Genomic DNA, 20,268 nt, shown 5'->3' with positions numbered 1-20,268 from the left:
TTGGGAACATCAGGACTAATCTCGTGCCCTGCAACCCTGTTCACATCAGTCACCACCAGACCTCCCAGTTCTCATCCCTGTGTGGCTCTGACATCCCTTCTCTGAGCCTCCTCCATTCCTCCTTGCCTCCTAAATTCCTTCCACTGTGCCCTCTGGCACTGGAAGTTGTCAGTACCCCTACTACCGCAAGGGCCCTGCAGTGTTCCATTCGCCTGCTTGTCTGGATTCTCTCTTGAGGACCCTGGTTTCTCTCTCATTCGCCTTGGACCTTGCACTCTGGAGAGGCAAGTGGTAGCCTCATTCCTCATTGCTGTTTCTTGATCATTCTCCCTCCTTCTTCCCATGTCATCAGAATATACCACCCACGGCACTACCTGTAGCTGACATCTTCTGAGCCCCAGGTCATCCCCATCAGTAATTGAAGATTATAGCTTCTGGCATGCTGTCACTGGCTCCAGCCATTTTTAATGTCAATCCCATGAAAATGACCCTCCCCACAACCCGAACTTTCATTTCTCTGACCTCCTCTTCTCCAGAGACTTCCTCCTATGCCCCCTCTCTACCACCCTTGCCACAGGCATCCCCTGAACTTGTCATTACAAATAACGCTGCCATCATAACCACATAATCAATTCCGAAGGTCCCACTTCCGACCTCTTCTTTTAAGGCCATTTCCTCTACACCCCAATTCCAATCTTTCAACCCCACTGGGATTATACATTTTGTTGTTTCTGCTCCCTGTTCTCTATCCTTTTGTCCCTGTCATACACGTTCAACTACTTTACCTCTCTTACATTATCGTGCTCATCTGTGAAACTCCAGTCCTGGTTAAATTCAACTGTCAGCCTTTTCTGCCTTATAGCTGTGCAGATGACTGCATCAGAAGAAATCGGAGAAAAGCACAGCTGCAGTGCCTGGCTTCCCTTTAAATTCCTAACCTCTAACTTCACGCGGATCTCTTGTGCTGCCACCAGTCCTCCTGTGCTTTTCCAATCCACTCAGTTGCTCTTTCTCCAAGATGTCTATTCTTTTCTCCTCAGACTTCAAATATCTTCTCTTCTTTGCTCACTCTCAGCAAATGACCTTTGCTTCCCATTTCGTTGAACATTGCAGTGAACATCCATGAACACCCACCTCATATCTACAAATCCCCCAGCATTTGCACCTATATGTTCTACCCTTATTTCTTCTAGGATGGCCGAATTGTCCCCACTTTTGTCTAAGACCAACCCCTCAATGTGTGCACTGATCCTTATTCCGCATTCACTCATTCTCCCCCTTTCTATATCATCAATATTGTTCTCATTTCTGGATCTTTCCCACCAGCACACAAACATGGTGTTTTTCCCCACATCTTAAAAATACAGTTTTTTGGTGCACCTGGGTGGCTTAGTTGGTTAAGCATCCAACTCTTAATTTCAGCTGAGGTCGTGATCTTGGGGTCATGAGCTGGAGCCCTGGGTATGGAGCCTGCTTGAGATTTTCACTCCCTTTCTCCCTCTACCCCTCCTCTGCTCCCCACTTGCACTTTCTCTCTCTACAAAAACAGTTGTTTGACCCCCATATTTACCTCTGGTTCTACCTCATTTGCCTCATTCCTCTGCTCTTCTTTAGAATTCAACTCCTCGAGAGTTTAATACGTTCCCTTTCTCCAGTCTTGCAGTTTTCCCATGCCTTCATGAATGCACTCCAATTGGGCAAGGCCCCCTCTCCACCAAAACTCACTCTTTCCAGGGATACCTGAATTGCTAAAGCCAGCGGTCAGTTCTCAGTCTTGCTCTTACTTGACCTACTGTCAACATCTGATATAGTTGGTTACTTCCTTGAACTTCTTTTGCTTGAAGAGAACATACTGTCCTGTTTTCCAACCACCGACTGTTCTTTGTCAGTGTTCTTTGTTTCTTCTTTCCCAGGTTCCCAGCCTCTAAATGCTGAAGGGCCTCAAGGTGCAGTCCTCAGACTTCTTCTCTCTGTGACCATTCTCTACATGATCTCATCCAGTCCTATGGCTTTTAATACTGTGTGCATGCTGGTGACTTCCACATTTGAATCTCCAGCCCTGAGTCCTTCCCTCAACTCCACCTAACTACTTGCCATGTCACTGGGATGTCTGATAGGCACCTTGAGCCTACCACACCAGACACAGGTCCAGATCTTCCCCTTCAAGGCTACTCTTCCATAATCTTCCTCCCATCAATTCATTGCAACTCCATTTTTATAGTTCTCTGGGCTGAAAACCGTAGAGTCATTCCTTAAGTCCTCTCCTTTCTCTCATACCCACATCTGACCTCTCATTAAACGCTGTTAGTTCTATCTTCATAATGGCTATAATTCAGAATCTGGCCACTTCTCACCACTCTCAAACTACCCCTTGTCCATGCCACCTAACAGATCTCCTGACTCCCTGCTTCTGCCCTTGACTCTCTACAGTCTATTCTCAACAGAGTAACCACAATATCCTTTACTAATTTATTTATTTTTTAAGTCAGCTCCATGTCTAGCATGGAGCCCAATGCGCTTGAACTCGTGACCCTGAGATCAAGACCTGAGCTAAAACTGAGAGTTGGACACTTAGACAGTTGAGCCACTCAAGCGCCCTACCACAGTATCCTTTAAAATGATATTTTTGTAATTAAGTTTTAAAATAAAAAAAACTTAAAACTATAAATCATGTCTGTTGTCTAAGGGGGTAGAACTTAGATAGATCATCCCAAGAAAAAAATTTGCAACTGTGTGGTGGTAAGTGTTACCTAAATTTATTGTGGTAATTATTTTGTACTATATGCATATATCAAATCATATTGTATATATAATATAATTTTATATGCCACTCATATCTTAATTTTAAAAAATGTGTCACTTCTCATGTTAAAGCCCTTGGGTAGTTCCTTTTTCACTCAGAGGAGAGGCCAGCGTCCCTTCCATCAGCTAGTAGACTTTATGGAGTCTGCTTCTGGCCCTCCTCCTCATATTGCTCTAGCTTCATCTTACTCCTTCCCCTAACTCACTCTGGTTCGACTATACCAACTTCCTAAAATTCTGCAATATGCTAGGCAGACTCTTACTCTTACCCCAGGGCTTTTGCACTTGCTGTGTCCTCAGACTTCCCCCCCAGACCTCCATATGGCCACACTCCTTGTTTCTGCTGGTCTTTGCTCATATTTATTCTTCTCTTTAGGGCTTTGTTTTTTCAGGTTTTAACTTCTTCCTTCTCCTGTCCCCTGTTCTCTGTTTTCTTCCATAGCATTTGTCATCATTTGACCTTCTGTGTAATTGTTTATTATCTAGCTCTTCCCCTGTAATGTGAGCTCCATGAAGGCAGGAATTTGGTCTTTGCTTATGGATTGTATTGCTGCTGCCTACGGGGTTGTATTGCTGGTGGCTTTTTTGTCCTGCTTGATAAACTCATAAATTGGTTGGGTGAGCTCTATGTGGGAAGCCATTGTCCTCAGACCAGTTTTGTATGTACCAGTAGAGGGCGCGAGGTGTGGAATGGGGGTTCTTGGCTATTTTTTTTCATTTGGAGCTGGGAGTAACAATGGAAAGATGTTTTATGTGAATCTCAAGTCCCACCTCCTCTAGATAGTCTTCCTGACCCTCTAGTCCATGAGGATGCTTTCTTCTTTGCCAGATTGCCCAGTTGTTATTGTCTCAACCCAGCCTTACTAACTTCGTGTGTATGTGTGTGTGTGTGTGTGTGTGTGTGCACGCGCACGAGCGCGCACATGGGTGTTTTTCCCTGCTGAAAACATCTCTGGGGCACAGATGGGATTGCACATGCCTTTCTGACCATCGTGCATGACACCTGGCACAGGGCTCTACATAGAGGAGGCCCCAGTACATGTTTTGTTGAACCAACAGTTGAATGATTTTACCATGGGAATGAGGGCTAAGAGCTGTATAAATAAGGCAGAGATGGGGTACCATCTGGAGATGACCTTGAATGGTCTGAGTGGCTTCTTTCCTTTGTCTTTTCCTTAGGAGACCAACAAGAAGACAGTCCATGCAAAATACTGCAGTAGATTTGTCCATGCTCCCTGGAAAGATGGGAGCTTAGTCCACGTCTGCATTACCAAGGAGAAGTGTACATGGTACAGTGAGAGAATCCACACAGTCCTTGCCCAGATTCAGAGGAGGTTGGTATATTTGCAGAAGGGTATAAGTAGTTTAGTCTCTCTTGAAATTCAAATCTACTTGACCTCTTCGTAAAACCTTAACTGTGAGAAACAGTCAATTAACACTGCTAAGTCAGGGTTGCCATCTGATTGATCGCTTGCTGGTGGCCTTGTTGTTAACAATAAAGGGGGATATTTGGATCCAATTCCAAGCTGCCTTGATGCCAGTGCAGACTCTTAAAAACAGCAAGCTATGTTATGTTGGTTGCATATCACCATAGGAGGCTAAGGAATTCTTCAGCTCATGTCTTGCATTTTTTGTGGGCCATAGGTATACTGCAGGTTGTATTACCCCCCTTCTGTGGACTCTTTCAAGGCAAGTTTTAACAATGTTGTGAAATATTTGAATACGATGGAATAATATATATGCAGCTAAAAAGAACTTCACAGATCCCTCTCAACCCTGCTGGTTCTTAAAGTCTTCCAGTGCTAATGCATCTGATGTACTAATGCTGGGACCTCAGCATCAGCCCCATGGGGATGATCTACCCTAATGCTTTCACCTCCCTGATGGCAGAGGACAGCTTTAGACCACAAAGACCAAATCCATTTATGTGCATGGCCTCTGAGGTCAGGTAGAGCTGGATTCTAATACCAGCTCTGCCACTTGCTGTGTGACCCCGGGCAAGTTAGGTAATGTCTTTGTGCATCCGTTTCTTCATTTATAAAGTGGGAGTAATAATGCCATTTTTAAATGTGCTCTATGGATTGGATTAGATACTAAATCTAATGAGTATAGGCTAGTACCAACCTGAAGTAGCCATGTGAAAATGAGCATTCCCTCCATCTTTCCGTGTTTTCTGTTATAAAATCACAAGCTGCAGATCCCTGTCTGCTCTTCTATGAACTCTTCATAGCCCCAGTTTCTCAAAATCCAGCTGGTGATGGGTAACTCAGAACAAATAATCCTCGTGTCTGGAGTTTTCTCTGCTAATGGTTTTGGGGCTGACTTTTGGGGGGAGTAGTTTGTATTTCAGACCTGGGAAAAAGGATGCTGTTTAAAAGACACTCCGCTTGGTCCCTGTCAGGTCTGTTTGTCCCTCTCTACCCCCCAGGTGTCAGGGGTTGTTGGGAAATTCTCTCCCCTCTTCTGTTTTCCAGAAGTCTTTGTGGAAAGTTGGTACCATCTTTCCCTTAAATGTTTGTAGAATTCATCACTGAGGCCATCTGGGCCTGGAGTTTCTCTTTGTGGGGAGGTTTTTAAGTATGTATTTGATTTCTTCACATGTGCATAGAACTGATGTTAGTAACTGATGTCATCTTTATTGTCAGTCTGCTGGAGGTTATCCTTTTTTTTTTTTAATGCAAGAAACAGATTCTTTTCTCTTTTTTTAAAGATTTTATTTATTTATTTGATAGAGAGCAGGAAAGCACAAGCAGGGGGAGTGGCAGAGGGAGAAGGAGAAGCCGGTTCCCCACTGAGCAGGGAGCCCAATGCGGGGCTCTATGTCAGGATCCTGGAATCATGACCTGAGCCGAAGGCAGTTGCGTAAGCAACTGAGCCACCCAGCTGCCCCTGGAGGTTATCCATTTTATTGATCTTTTCAAAGAACCAGTTTTTTGTTTCAGTGGGGTTTTTCTCTGTATAGTTTTCCCCTTTCTGTGCCATTGATTACTACTCTTTATTATTTCTTTCCTTCTCATTACTTTGGGCTTAAGTTTCTTAAGATGGATGCTTAGATCACTGATATGAGACCTTTCTTTCTTTCTAATATAACCATTTAAATTTTCTTCCGATACTGCTGTTGTTGCCTCTCACAAATTATTCGCTTAAAAATGGTTTTGAATTTCCCTTATAATTTCTTCTTTGAGCAAAGGTTATTTAGAAATAATGTTTACTTTTCAGGTATTTGTGGATTTTCCTGATAGCTTTTAATTTCACTATGGACAGAGGGATACTGTATGATTTCAGTTCTTATAGAGACCTGTTTTGTGGCCCAGAATATGAAGAAAAGCTACACGATCTGCTTTTGTTGGGTGGAATGTACAATAAATATCTCAGTTCAAGTTGACTGAGAGTTTCTTTCGGTCTTCCATGTTATCACTTATTTTTTTTTAATTGTTCTATAAATTATTGAGAGAAGAGTGTTGAAATCTCCAGCTATGGTTGTGGATTTGCCCATTCTTTTTTCAATTCTGTCATTTTTTCCTTTATGTATTTTGTAACTCTATTTGTACGTGCATGTACACTTAGAGTTGTTATGTCCTTTTGATAAAACAACGCCTTCATTATTATGAATTGTCCCTTTTTATCTCTGGCAGTATTCCTTGTTCTGAAATCTGCTTTGTCTGACATCAGTAGAGCTGCTCCAGCTTGCTTTTGATCATTTTCTGCATGGTTTATCTTTTTTCTATTTTTTTACCTTTACCTGTTTGTGTCTTATATTGAAATAAGTTTCTTATAGATAGAACATATATGGGTATTGTTTTTTAAATCCAATCTGACCATCTCTGCCTTTTTCTTAAACTCCATATTGTTCTCAGAAACAAACAAACAGACAAGCAAACAAAGATAATGTAGGGATTTAAAAAAAACCTGGAGAAAACCAACCTATTAATCTCAGATAGATAAAAAATACCACACTCAGAAAGTTGGAAAAGATTGTTATGTAGATAGATATTAAGAATTGCAAGAGCTCTTCAAAGTATGATAGCCAAAATGAACTATTCAGGGACATCTGGGTGGCTCAATCGGCTAAGCTTCTGCCTTCGGCTCAGGTCATGGGTCCTGGGATCGAATCCCACATCAGATTCCTTGCTCAGCGGGGAGCCTGCTTCTCCCTCTGCCTGCTGCTTCCCCTGCTTGTGCTCTCTCTCTGACAAGTAAATAAATAAAATCTTTAAAAAAAATAAACTCTTCAACGGGAAAGCTGGAAGATGAAAGCAGTCTCTCAGAAAGCAGAACACAAGCATTCCATGGTAGATGTTAACATACATGCATACATACAGATAGATAGCTTATGGACATATATAAAATGAAGGGAAGGTCCCACAAGAAAAAATTTCAGAACTGTAAGACCAGTGTTTCCAAATCAAAAGAAAGTTGCAAGGAATGTCTAGAAAATGAGTAATAAAGAGCCATCCAGGATGCATCATCACAAAATTTTAATTCTAGAGGTAAAAGATCCTAAAAGCTACCATTTTCCCCTCCCCAACCCCTGGTTTGGTTTTTTTGGTTTATTTCTTTTAATCATTTGGTTCCCTTCACCCATTTTTCCCACCATGCCTCTTGCAACCACCAATGTTTGTTCTTTGTATCTATGAACTTATTTTTTGTTTTCATTTTATTTGCTTTAGATTCTACATATAAGAGAGATAATGGTCTTTGTCTTTCTCTATCTGACTTATCTCACTTAGGTCCATCCATGTTGTTGAAAATGGTAAGACTTCATTCTTTTTTATGGCTGAATGGTATTTCACTGTGTGTATATACCACATCTTCTTTATCCATTCATCTATGGATAGACACTTGGGTTGTTTCCATATCTTGGTTATTATAAATAATGCTGCAATAAACATAGGGGTGCATATATCTTTTCAAGTTAGTGGTGTCTTCTTTTGGATAAATACCCAGAAGCAGAGTTGCTGGATTGTGTGGTATTTCTATTTTTTTTAAGTGTATTTATTTATTTTTTTTAGAAAGAGAGAGAGAGAGAGTGCACAAGCATGAGGGACAGAGGGAAAAGAAGAGAGAATCTCAGGCAGACTCCATGCTGAGCGTGGAGACTGATATAAGGCTTGATCTCATGACCCTGAGATCATGACCTGAGCTAAAGCCAAGAGTTGTATGCCTAACTGACTAGGCCACCCAGGCACCCCCTCTATTTTTAATTTTTGAGGAACCTCCGTACTGTTTTCCACAGTGGCTGCACCAAATTACATTCCCGCCAACAGTGCATGAGGGCTCCCTTTTTTCCGCAACCTGGCCAACACTTGTTATCTCTTGTCATTTTGATAGGAGCCGTTTCTAATCTCTGCCTTTTAATTGGAATATTAATATCATTTCCATTTAATGTGTTTATTAGTAGGATTTAAATCCAAGATCTTGATGTTTGTTTTTTGTCTCACCTGTTTGTTCCCTTTTTACTCTTCTGCCTTCTTTTGTTGGAGTATTTTTTATGATTCCATTTTATCACGACGGTTGGCTTATAAACTCTACCTCTGTATTTTGTTTTGTTGTGTGTGTAATAGCTTTAGCATTTATAGTATATGTCTTTAACTTACCACAGTCTACTTTCAAATAATATTTCACTTCTTCTATATCATAAAAATCTTACAACTTCCATTGCCCCTTCTGTCTTTTTTATTTTTGTCCTACACTTTATTTTCATATGTGATAAACTCACAATACATTATAATCAATTGTCATATAGATTTAAAATGAGAATTAATGTATTTTCTATTTATCCACATATTTGATATTTCTGTGGCTCTTTATTCTTTTGTATAGATCCTAGGGCTGGCCTCTTGGTAATGAATTACCTCAGCTGTTTTAGTCTGAAAGACTCTAATTTCTTTTAGAAGATTTTTTTTTGTTTTGCTTTATATAGAATTGTAGGTTTACAGTTTTACATTTCAGTACTTTAAAAATATTTCTCCATTGTCCTTTGGCTTGCTTGATTTATGGTGAAAACTCCTCCATTATTTTTATGTTGTCTGTGGGTGCTTTTTTTAAATCTTTATTGTTGGATTTCAAATTATTTTTTATGATGTGTGTTGGTGTTTTTTTAATTTTTTTTTTCATTTTTCTTCTAAGTTCTTTGAGTTTCTTGCATATATGGGTATATTGTTTTATCAAAATTGGAAACATTTGGCCATATTTCTCCAAATATTTTTTCTGTTTTCCTCTTTCTCCTTTTTCTTAGTTTCTACACATGTTAGACTCCTTGATATTGTTCCATGGGTTGCTTATTCTCTATCTTTTTTTAAGGCTTTTTCTCTCTCTGTTTCATTTTAAATTGCTTCCTGTTGCAATGTCTTTCTTAAGGTTCCCTGATCTTCTGCTAGTGTAATGTCTGTTAATACCATGTGGCGTATTTTTCATTTTGGCAATGGTACATCTCTGTAAGTTTTCTTTTATATTTTCCATTTCTGTCCTTGTTCTGCTTATACTTTACCTTGCTGAATGTATGAATTATGTTTATCATAGCTGTGTAACATCCTTTTCTACTAATTCCAGCATTTTAATTATTTTAGGGTCTGTTTCTGTTGATCTGTTTTTCTTCTGGTTATGGGTCATATTTTCCTGCTTCTTTGTTTGGCTGGTAATTTTTTACTGGAATGCAGACATTTTGAATTTTACGTTCTTGGGTACTGGATTTTGCTGTATTTTAAAATACATATTCTGTGATGCAGTTATGTTCCTTGGAATCACTGGGGCTTGCTTTTAAGAGCAAGTAATGTCTAGGGCAGCCTTTAGTCCAGGGCTAATTTGTTCCTACAGCTAAGGCAATACCATTATAAGGACTCTACTTGTTGTCCCATGTATTAAGGAGGCTTTCCCACTCTGGTTGTTTGGAAGATGAAGTAGCTCTGTGTAAGATCTCAGGTGTTGGTCTACTTACTCCGTTATGGTGGTCTGTTCCTTAGCTTTAGTAGTTTCTTCACATGTGTGCCCTGATCATTACTTAGCCAAAATCTTTAGAGCACTCTCTGCAGATGGCCAGAGCCCATTGTCCCCCCCTTTTTTTCCCCTCTCTCTTTTCTCCATTCCTCCCCACCCTCTCTGCTTTTAAGCAGCAACCTCGTCTGCATTATTTTGCCCTACAAAGTCTAGTTACCTAGGCTTGGTGAACTCTGAACTCAGTTTCAGGTATTTTTTCCATTTGCACTGCCCCCTCCTCCAGGTCTTGGCTGAGGCTGTGAACTTCATTTACATCCTGTTATGGGACCCTGAGTCCCAATCACAGAAGCAGTCCTGCTCATACAACTGTCTGATGCTTAGTTATTATAGGGATCTGGGGTTGCTTGATATTGTCCATAAGCTTCACTGAAGCTTCAGGAATGTGCTGGCATTACTAACTTGACTGTAGTCAGCAGGGTTAAAAGAACAAGTGGTCTGAAATCATAGCTGAGAGATTCAAACTATCAGACGACAGGAAGTAATTTACTTTTGGCTTTGGAACCCAGTATTGGATTTATTTTTCTGTCCTATTGATTTTCCTAGTTCTGTTTTACTTGGATTGATGATGGAGAAGTGGGGGGAGTTGGTGGCAAGGGAGCCAGCCCAAATGTAGGATTTTCTACCGAAAACCCTCCAAGTGAGTAATCCACTCACAGAGGATTGTGCATAACCAATATAGCACAGTTTGGCCTCTGTAGATGTATTATTAAGTTCTTAGGAAGATGCTGACATTGCCCACAGGCTCTAAAAATTCACTTTTAACCTCTTTCCTGTCTAGGATTAAGTGGCTCCAGGATGGAAGTCAAATCCTCTTTGGAAAAGTACGTGATGATTGCATCTATGTCCTCATCGATACATCTCACTCAATGAAAAGCAAACTGGACTTGGTGAAGGACAAGATCATCCAGTTTATACAGGTTAGATGGAGCTGTCAGGTGCATGGCTTTGGGGGCCTTTGTATCATGAACACGTCTGCAGCAGCCTTCACCTGCACTGGATATGAGAAGTGCACAGTCGAGGCTTGCACTCAGCATCCACAGGAAAGCCACATTAGAGAAAAGCTCCTTTTTGCCAGTTAGAGAATCATCAGTTCTCCTTTGCAAGCAGACCCTTCCTGGGGCATGGTCCTTTCTGTAAACACATGGGCTGCTAAGGGAGTTTCAGTGTCCACTGCTCCAGGTTTCCTCTATCCTGAAATCTGTGGGGTGCATACATCTTCATTGTTTCCCAGATGCTCTTCAGCTCAGCATTTTTATTTTGATTTCCATTATTTATTAGTGGTGTTGCATGCACCGGCCCCAGAACTGATGTGCGGGGGGAGTGTAGGCTGATGGTTAAGAGCTTCTAGTTCTTATTCTACCTATGCTGCCTCTGAGTTGTGTGACCTGAAGCCGACTGCTTTCCTAACTCCTGGTCCCCACACCTACAGATGGGTATCCTGGTACTGTCACTAATTAGTGGTACAATGGGAGTGTTAACACAGACAGAAGAGCATTGTGGGGAGTGTTCGCAAGTGTGAAATACAGGTTTTCATTTGATAAATGTCTGTTGGAGAAATATGGGCTGGTAGAAGGCAAGTGAATAGATGTGTAACCAAATAATAACCTTCACAAAAACATGATTACCGCAACGATGACACCGTTTTGGATGTCTCTTCTTTAAGCAGATCGCATTGACAGTGAGTATGCGGTATACCGTCGATGCTAGTATTAAAGACAACAACATTTAATGCCATATAATATATAAAAACTTATGCATATATGGGACATATATATTCATATGTATATACATTTGTAAAAGTGTAATCTCCAAACCGTGTAAATTTTATTGAAATATTTTTTGTACTAGAAAAGATTTTCTCTCTCGAATGTAATTTTTAGCTTCCAGAACTAAAAATAGGTATCATAGTGATCGAATTTATCAAACTATGACCTGTCTTAACCTTTTCTAACATCTGAGTGTTGTTATGGTTAAATAATAATTTTCTCTTACAGGAACAGCTGAAATATAAAAGGAAATTCAATTTTGTGCAGTTTGACGCCCAAGCAGTTGCCTGGCAGGAAAAACTTGTTGAAATCAATGAAGATAATTTGAGAGGAGCTCAGTCCTGGGTTAGAGACATTCAGGTAAGAAAGCTGGAGGCTGGGTCTGGGGGAAGAAGCCTGACTTGGTCACCTACTGAGGTAATTTACGCCATGGAAATTCTTGAGAAAGGGCTCTGAGTGCCAAGATGGCAGGGGTTTCACACACTCATTTTGTTTACAATGGTCACATTAATCTCAGCTTATGAGTCACTATCTTAACATTTAGATAAGACTTTTTTCACAATGCACCATCTCCAGAGCTGCCCTTGGCTCAGATCTCAGCCACTTTATGAAGATAAATTTCAAAATTTATTTTTTCTGTACTCAAACCTTTGTATTTGAGATCTTTCTGAAACCTCATTATTGTTTAAAATAATACATTGCAGCTATTTTTAACAGTGGGTTTTGTTCCAAAGTGGTGAACTGGTGGAAACACACAGAGAGAAGCTGGAGAGGGCAACAGCAAGATACAGTGAGAAAGTGAAATAAATTCTTCAGGCCTGCCTTTTACTTGGAGAACATTAAAGCTACCCCTCTTGGCATTTATACAGACTACTAGGAAGGAATTTCCTTTCCTTAAATTTTCTCTTGTCTTGAACTTATCTTAATTTTTTAAAAAGTTCTTTTCCCAGAACCATATAGCATTCCAGATATTTGAGATAACGCTATAATTGAAACTAAGGACTCATCTCAAAAAGTCTGATGTAGATCGCAGACATCTTTTTTTAAAAAAAAAAAAAGATTTTATTTATTTATTTGACATGGAGTGAGACAGCACGAGAGGGAACACAAGCAGGGAGAGTGGGAGAGGGAGAAGCAGGCTTCCTGCTGAGCAAGGAGCCCGATGTAGGGCTTGATCCCAGGGCTTGATCCCAGGACCCTGGTCTCATGACCTGAGCCAAAGGCAGACGCTTAATGACTGAGCCACCCAGGCACCCCCCACAGACATCTTTAAAATAGTTTGGTGCCTGCGTTTTAAGTCCCAGATTTGACAGGAAGCCACAAGTGGACATTAGTGGACTCCTTGACTATTGTTTATGCTGCTGTCATTGGGATATACCAGAGTTCCCTTGGGATTGGTTTTTTAAAAAACGGGAGAAGGAAGAAATATATTCTACAAGAAATAATGATGCCTGTAAGATCTTGATCTAACTGGCCACCTTATCCTGGGGAAGAATATTCAATTCATACCCAACTTGATAAATTTCCTGTTTTAACCAGTGAAGTTACTTGAGATATATGCTCCCTCCTTTTACAGACCATATGTAATAGTTAATTCAGGCCCACTAATTTAGGGTTCATCATAAGAAGATATTATATATATAATATCATTAGATAAAAACATTAATGGGGTGCTGCTTTATACAAAAATCACTAATGAATAGAACCAGTCATCTAAATAGTTAAAAATCAAAGTATGATTCTGTTCTCTTCAAAAATCTTCATGGGGGGGGGTCGGAAAAAGATGGCAGAGGAGTAGGGGACCTTTTTTTAGCTGGTCCCCTGAATCGAGCTGGATATCTAACAGATCATCCTGAACACCCACGAAATCAGTGGAGACATAGGAAAGTACATCTGGATCTCTACAAACGAACCTCTCCAGTGCTGAGTATTGAGGTACAAAGTGGGGAGCCATGAATCTGAGCACAGATATCAGAAGATAAACAGAATGGGGAGGGAGCCACTGCGCTCGGGCACCAGGAAACAGTAGCCACCTGCACTGGGGAGCGGGCCGGACTCTTGGACTGGCACCCGAGAAAAGTAGACTGATACTGTGAGCCTGGGAACGTGTGTGCAACCAGACTGAAAACTGGAGGTCTGGAGCGCACACTTGAACTAGACTGAAACCGGGAGCTCGGGAGCACGCACACAGCCAGACTGAAAACCAGTGCTCTGGAGCAAGCGTGAACCACACTGAAACAGAGAGCTCGGGAGCGCGCACAGGAACCGTGGGCGGCTGGTGGTGTTAGAAGCACAAAGGACAGAGACGTGCCAGCCCTAGAAGCGAGGGCTGGGAGAGTGGCTGTGGGGCTCACAACAAAGGACGCTGCAGGGTTTTTAGCAGCACCAACAGAAACAGAGTTAAAGTGGCCAGGAGATCTCAGAGGAGAGTGGACTGTGATCTCTCTGTTCTGAGACAGAGGCTAGGATATGGCCACTGCTGCTCTGACTCTCAGAAGAGGCACAGAAAAACTGTCAGGGAAAGCTGCCAGAGAACAAAAGCTCAGAAATACTGGCTCACATTGTGCCCATCCCCATCCCCTCTTGCAGGGGATGGGGCAACTCTACCCCAACAGGGTTGCCTGAGTATCAGCGTAGCAGGCCCCTCCCCCAGAAGGCAGGCTGAAAAATCAAGAAGCCCACATCTGTTAAGGTCCTTATAAAACAAGTGCACATTGCTTTGGTCCTGGTCAATTATTTGGGCTCTGTACATCCCCACAACCTCTCCTCATCAGAATGACGAGGAGGAGGAACCTCCAACAAAGAAAAGATACAGAGTCTATGGCCTCTGCTACAGAATAATGGATATGGATATAACCAAATTGTCAGAAATGGAGTTCAGAGTAACAATGGTCAAGATGATGTGTAGGCTTGAAAAAAATATTAATGAAAATATTAACAAGAATATTGAATCTCTAAGGGCGGAAATGAGAGTGAATCTGGCAGAAATTAAAAATGCTATGAATCAAACGCAGTCTAAACTAGATGCTCTGACGGCCAGGGTAAATGAGGCAGAAGAATGAATTAGTGAATTGGAAGATTGGATGGTAGAAGAGAAGGTAAAAATGGAAACTTGGCTCAAAAAAATCCAATCTCAAGAATGTAGATTATGGGAGATGACTGACTCAATGAAATGTTCCAATGTCAGAATCATCGGCATCCCCGAGGGGGTGGAGAAAGAAAGAGGTCTAGAAGATATATTTGAACAAATTGAAGCTGAGAACTTCCCTAATCTGGCAAAGGAAACAAGCATTCGTGTCCAAGAGGCAGAGAGGACCCCTCCCAAGATCAATGAGAACAGACACACACCACGTCACATCATAGTGCAATTCGCAAATATTAGATCCAAGGATACAGTCTTGAAAGCAGCCAGGGAGAAGAGAATTCTCATGTACAGAGGGAGGAACATCAGAATAACGTCAGACCTGTCTACAGAAACCTGGCAAGCCAGGAAAGTTTGGCATGGTATTTTCAGAGCTCTAACTGAGAAGAACATGCAGCCAAGGATCCTTTATCCAGCAAGGCAGTCATTCAGAATTGACGGAGAGACAAGGACCTTCCAAGACCAGCAGAAACTGAAAGAATATGTGACCACCAAGCCAGCCCTCCAACAAATATTAAGGGGGGTTCTATAAAGGTATAAAAGACCCCAACAGTGATACAGAACAGAAATTTACAATCTAACGAAACAAAGACTCCACAGGCAACATGACATCATTAAAATCATGTCTCTCAATAATCACTCTCAATATGAATGGCCTAAATGCTCCCATAAAATGCCACAAAGTTGCAGATTGGATAAAAAGACATGACCCATCCATTTGCTGTCTACAAAAGACTCATTTTGAACCTAAATATACATCCAGACTGAAAGTGAAGGGATGGAAAACCATTTTTCATGCCAATGGACCTCAAAAGAAAGCTGGGGTAGCAATTCTCATATCAGACAGATTAGATTTTAAACTAAAGACTGTAGTTAGAGATACAGAAGGACGCTATATGATTCTTAAAGGATATCCAACAAGTGGATATGACAGTTATAAATATCTATGCCCCCAACAGGGGAGCAGCAAGATACACAAGCCAACTCTTAACCAGAATAAAGAGACATATAGATAAAAATACGTTAATAGTAGAGGACCTCAGCACTCCACTATAAGCAATAGACAGATCACCTAAGCAGAAAATCAACAAAGAAAGAAAAGCTTTGAATGCCATACTGGACCAGATGGACCTCATAGATATATACAGAACACTACACCCAAGAAACACAGAATACTCATTCTTTTTGAATGCGCATGGAACTCTTTCCAGAATAGACCATATACTGGGTCACAAAACAGGTCTCAACCGATACGAAAAGACTGAGATTATTCCCTGAATATTCTCAGACCACAGTACTTTGAAACTGGAATGTAATGACAAGGAAAAATTTGGAAGAAACTCAAACACTTGGAAACTAAGAACCATCCTGCTCAAGAATGATTAGGTAAACCAGGTAATTAAGGAGATTAAGCAGGCTCTGGGAATTAAGATGGTGGAGGAGTAGGGGACCCCTTTTCAGCCAGTCCTCTGAGTCGAGTTGGATAGGTACCAGACCAGCCTGAACATCCACGGAATCAGACTGAGATGCGGGAAGATACATCTGGATCTCTACAAATGAACATCTCCAGTGCTGAGTATTGAGGTATGAAGCGGGGAGCCGTGAAACTGCGCACACATATCAGAAGATAAACGGAAGGGGGAGGGAGCTGCCGCGTTCGGGCACCAGGAAACGGTAGCCACCTGCACAGGGGAGCGGGTGGACTGGTGGACCGGCACCCACGAGAGAGCAGACTGGGACCGTGAGCCGGGAACGCACGCAACCAGACTGAGGGGCGGACCTTCGGAGCGCGCAGGGGCGGCTGGCGGTATTAGAAACACAAAGGACAGAGACGCCCCGGCCCTGGAAGTGAGAGCTGGGATGCCTGGTGTGGGGCGCATATCCCAGGATGCCGCAGGGTTGAGCAGCACCAACAGTAACAGAGTTAAAGTGGCCAGAACATCAGTGGAGAACGGTCCATGATCCCTCTGTTCTGTGACATAGGCTGAGATTCGGCCACTGCTGCTCTGACTCTCAGAAGAGGCACAGCAAACCGCAGGGAAAGCCGCCAGAGAACAAAAGCCTGGAAATACCAGCTCACAGTGTGCCCATCCCCATCCCCCCTTGCAGGGGACACAGAGACTCTACCCAAATAGGGTTGCCTGAGTATCCACGTGGCAGGCCCCTCCCCAGAAGGCAGGCTGAAAAATCAAGAAGCCCACATCCCTAAGATCCCTATAAAACAAGGGCGTGCAGCCTGGGTACTGGTCAATAATTTGGGCTCTGGACAACCCTGCAACCTTTCCACATCACAATGACGAGAAGGAGATGTCCCCCCCCAGCAAAGAAAAGACAATGAGTCTGTGGCCTCTGCCACAGAACTAATGGATATGGATATAACCAAATTATCAGAAATGGAATTCAGAGTAACAATGGTCAAGATGATGTGTAGACTTGAAAAAGTATTAACGAAAATGTTAATGAGAATATAGAATCTCTAAGGGCGGAAATGAGAGTGAATCTGGCAGAAATTAAAAAATCTATGAGCCAAATGCAGTCAAAACTAGAGGCTCTGACGTCCAGGGTGAATGAGGCAGAAGAATGTATCAGCAAATTGGAGGATGGGTTAGTAGAAAATAAAGCTAAAATAGAATCTGGACTCAAAAAAATCCACGCACAGGAATGTAGGTTACGGGAGATTACGGACTCAATGAAACGTTCCAATGTCAGAATCATCGGCATCCCCGAGGGGGTGGAGAAAAACAGAGGTCTAGAAGATATATTTGAACAAATTGAAGCTGAGAACTTCCCTAATCTAGCAAAGGAAACAAACATTCGTTCCAAGAGGCAGAGAGGACCCCTCCCAAGCTCAACCACGACAAACCTACACCACGTCGCGTCATAGAGCAATTCGCAAATATTAGTTCCAAGGATACAGCAATGAAAGCTGCCAGGGCAAAGAAATTTCTCACGTACCAAGGCAAAGTTATGAGAATTACGTCAGACCTGTCTACACAGACTGGAATGAGAGAAAGGGTTGGGGGGGCATTTTTAAAGCTCTTTCAGAGAAAAACATGCAGCCAAGGATCCTCTATCCAGCAAGGCTGTCATTCAGAATGGATGGAGAAATAAAGACCTTCCATAATAGCCAGACATTGACCAATTTCGTAACCACAAAACCAGCCCTACAGGAGATATTAAGGGGGATTCTATAAAAGTAAAAAGGCCCCAAGAGTGATACAGAACAGAAAGTCACAATCGATAGAAACAAAAACTTTACTGGCAACATGGCATCGTTAAAATCATATTTCTCAATAATCAGTCTCAATGTAAATGGCCTAAATGCTCCCAAAAAACACCACAGTGTTGCAGATTAGATAAAAAGACATGACCCATCCATTTGCTGTCTACAAGAGACCCATTCTGAACCCAAAGATACATTCAGACTGTAAGTAAAGGGATGAAATACATCTTTCACGCCAATGGACCTCAAAGAAAACTGGGGTAGCAATTCTCATATCAGACAGATTGGATTTTAAACTAAAGACTATAGTTAGAGACACAGAAGGGCACTATATTATTCTTAAATGATGTATCCAACAAGTGGATATGACAATTATAAATATATATGCCCCCAACAGGGGAGCAGCAAGATACACATTAAACAGAATAAAGAGATATATAGATAAAAATACGTTAATAGTAGGGGACCTCAACACTCCACCATCAGCAATAGACAGAGCACCGGAGCAAAAAACCAACATAGAAACAAGAGCTTTGAATGCCATACTCGATGAGTTGGACCTCATAGATATATATAGAACACTACACCCCAGAACCAAAGAATACTCACTCTATTCTAATGCCCATGGAACATTCTCAAGAATAGACCATGTTCTGGGACGCAAAACAGGTCTCAAACAATACCAAAAGATTGAAATTATCCCCTGCATATTCTCAGATCACAATGCTCTGAAATTGGAACTCAACCACAAGGAAAAATTTGAAAGAAACTCAAACACATGGAGATTAAGAACCATCCTGCTCAGGAATGACTTGATAAACCAGGAAATCAAAAATCAATTTAAACAATTTATGGAGACCAACGAGAATGAAAACACAACACTCCAAAACCTATGGGATACTGCAAAGGCAGTCCTAAGAGGGAAATACATAGCCATCCAAGCCTCACTCAAAAGAATAGAAAAATCTAAAACGCAGTTTTTATATTCTCACCTCAAGAAGCTGGAACAGCAACAGAGGGACAGGCCTAATCCACTCACGAGGAAGCAGTTGACCAAGATTAGAGCAGAAATCAATGAATTAGAAACCAGAAGTACAGTAGAGCAAATCAACAGGACTAGAAGCTGGTTCTTTGAGAGAATTAATAAAATGGACAAACCGCTGGCAAGACTTATCCAAAAGAATAGAGAAAGGACTGAAATTAATAAAATTATGAATGAAAAAGGAGAGGTCACGACCAACACCAATAAAATTGGAAGGATTATTAGAAACTTCTATCAACAGCTATATGCCAATAAATTAAGCAAATCTGGAAGAGATAGAGGCCTTCCTGGAAACCTATAAACTACCAAGACTGAAACAGGAAGAAATTGATTTTTTAAATAGCCCAATTAATTATGAAGAGATTGAGTCAGTGATAAACAGCCTTCCAAATAACAAAACTCCTGGCCCAGACAGTTTTCCTGGGGAATTCTACCAAACATTTAAAGAAGAAATAATACCTATTCTCCTAAAGCTATTTCAAAAAATAGAAAAAGAAGGAAAGCTACCAAACTCATTCTATGAGGCCAATATTACCTTGATCCCCAAACCAGGCAAAGACCCCATCAAAAAGGAGAATTACAGACCAGTTTCTCTAATGAATATGGACGCCAAAATCCTCAATAAGATCCTGGCTAATAGAATCCAATAGTACATTAAAAGGATTATCCATCATGACCAAGTGGGATTCATACCGGGGATGCAAGTGTGGTTCAACATTCGCAAATCGACCAGCGTGATACATCATATGAACAAGAAAAGACTCAGGAACCATATGATCCTCTCAATTGATGCAGAAAAAGCACTGGACAAAATACAGCATCCTTTCCTGATTAAAACCCTTCACAATGTAGAGATAGAGGGCACATTCCTCAATCTCATAAAAACCATCTATGAAAAGCATACAGCAAATATCATTCTCAATGGGGAATAGCTGGAAGCCTTTCCCTTAAGATCAGGAACACAAGAAGGATGCCCACTCTCGCCACTATTATTCAACATAGAACTAGAAGTCCTTGCAACAGCAATCAGACAACAAAAAGGTATAAAAGGTATCCAAATCAGCAAAGAAGAAGTTAAACTGTCTCTCTTCGCAGATGACGTGATACTCTATACAGAAAACCCAAAAGAATCCACTCCCAAACTATTAGAAGTTATAGAGCAATTCACTAATGTGGTGGGATACAAAATCAATGCTCAGAAATCAGTTGCATTTCAATACACAAACAATGAGACTGAAGAAAGAGAAATTAGGGAATCCATCCCATTTACAATAACACCAAAAATCATACATTACCT

At 41.3% G+C, this 20,268-nt stretch overlaps 1 protein-coding gene across 1 annotated transcript in view; it reads left to right on the top strand.

Moving 5' to 3' along the window:
- Positions 1-20,268, top strand: part of VWA3B (von Willebrand factor A domain containing 3B) — a 223,810-nt gene that overhangs the window by 90,077 nt on the left and 113,465 nt on the right. Inside the window, exons 10-12 of the mRNA XM_034657268.1 lie at positions 3,982-4,136; positions 10,577-10,715; positions 11,793-11,924. Of these exons, the coding sequence (XP_034513159.1) occupies positions 3,982-4,136; positions 10,577-10,715; positions 11,793-11,924 (426 nt within the window). The remainder of the gene's footprint in view (positions 1-3,981; positions 4,137-10,576; positions 10,716-11,792; positions 11,925-20,268) is intronic.

The sequence above is a fragment of the Ailuropoda melanoleuca genome, chromosome 4 (assembly GCF_002007445.2).
Source record: "Ailuropoda melanoleuca isolate Jingjing chromosome 4, ASM200744v2, whole genome shotgun sequence".
In the NCBI taxonomy this organism is placed as follows: Eukaryota; Metazoa; Chordata; class Mammalia; order Carnivora; family Ursidae; genus Ailuropoda; species Ailuropoda melanoleuca.
The sequence above is the reverse complement of the archived record's forward strand: the minus strand, read 5'-3'. Positions and strand labels throughout refer to the sequence as shown.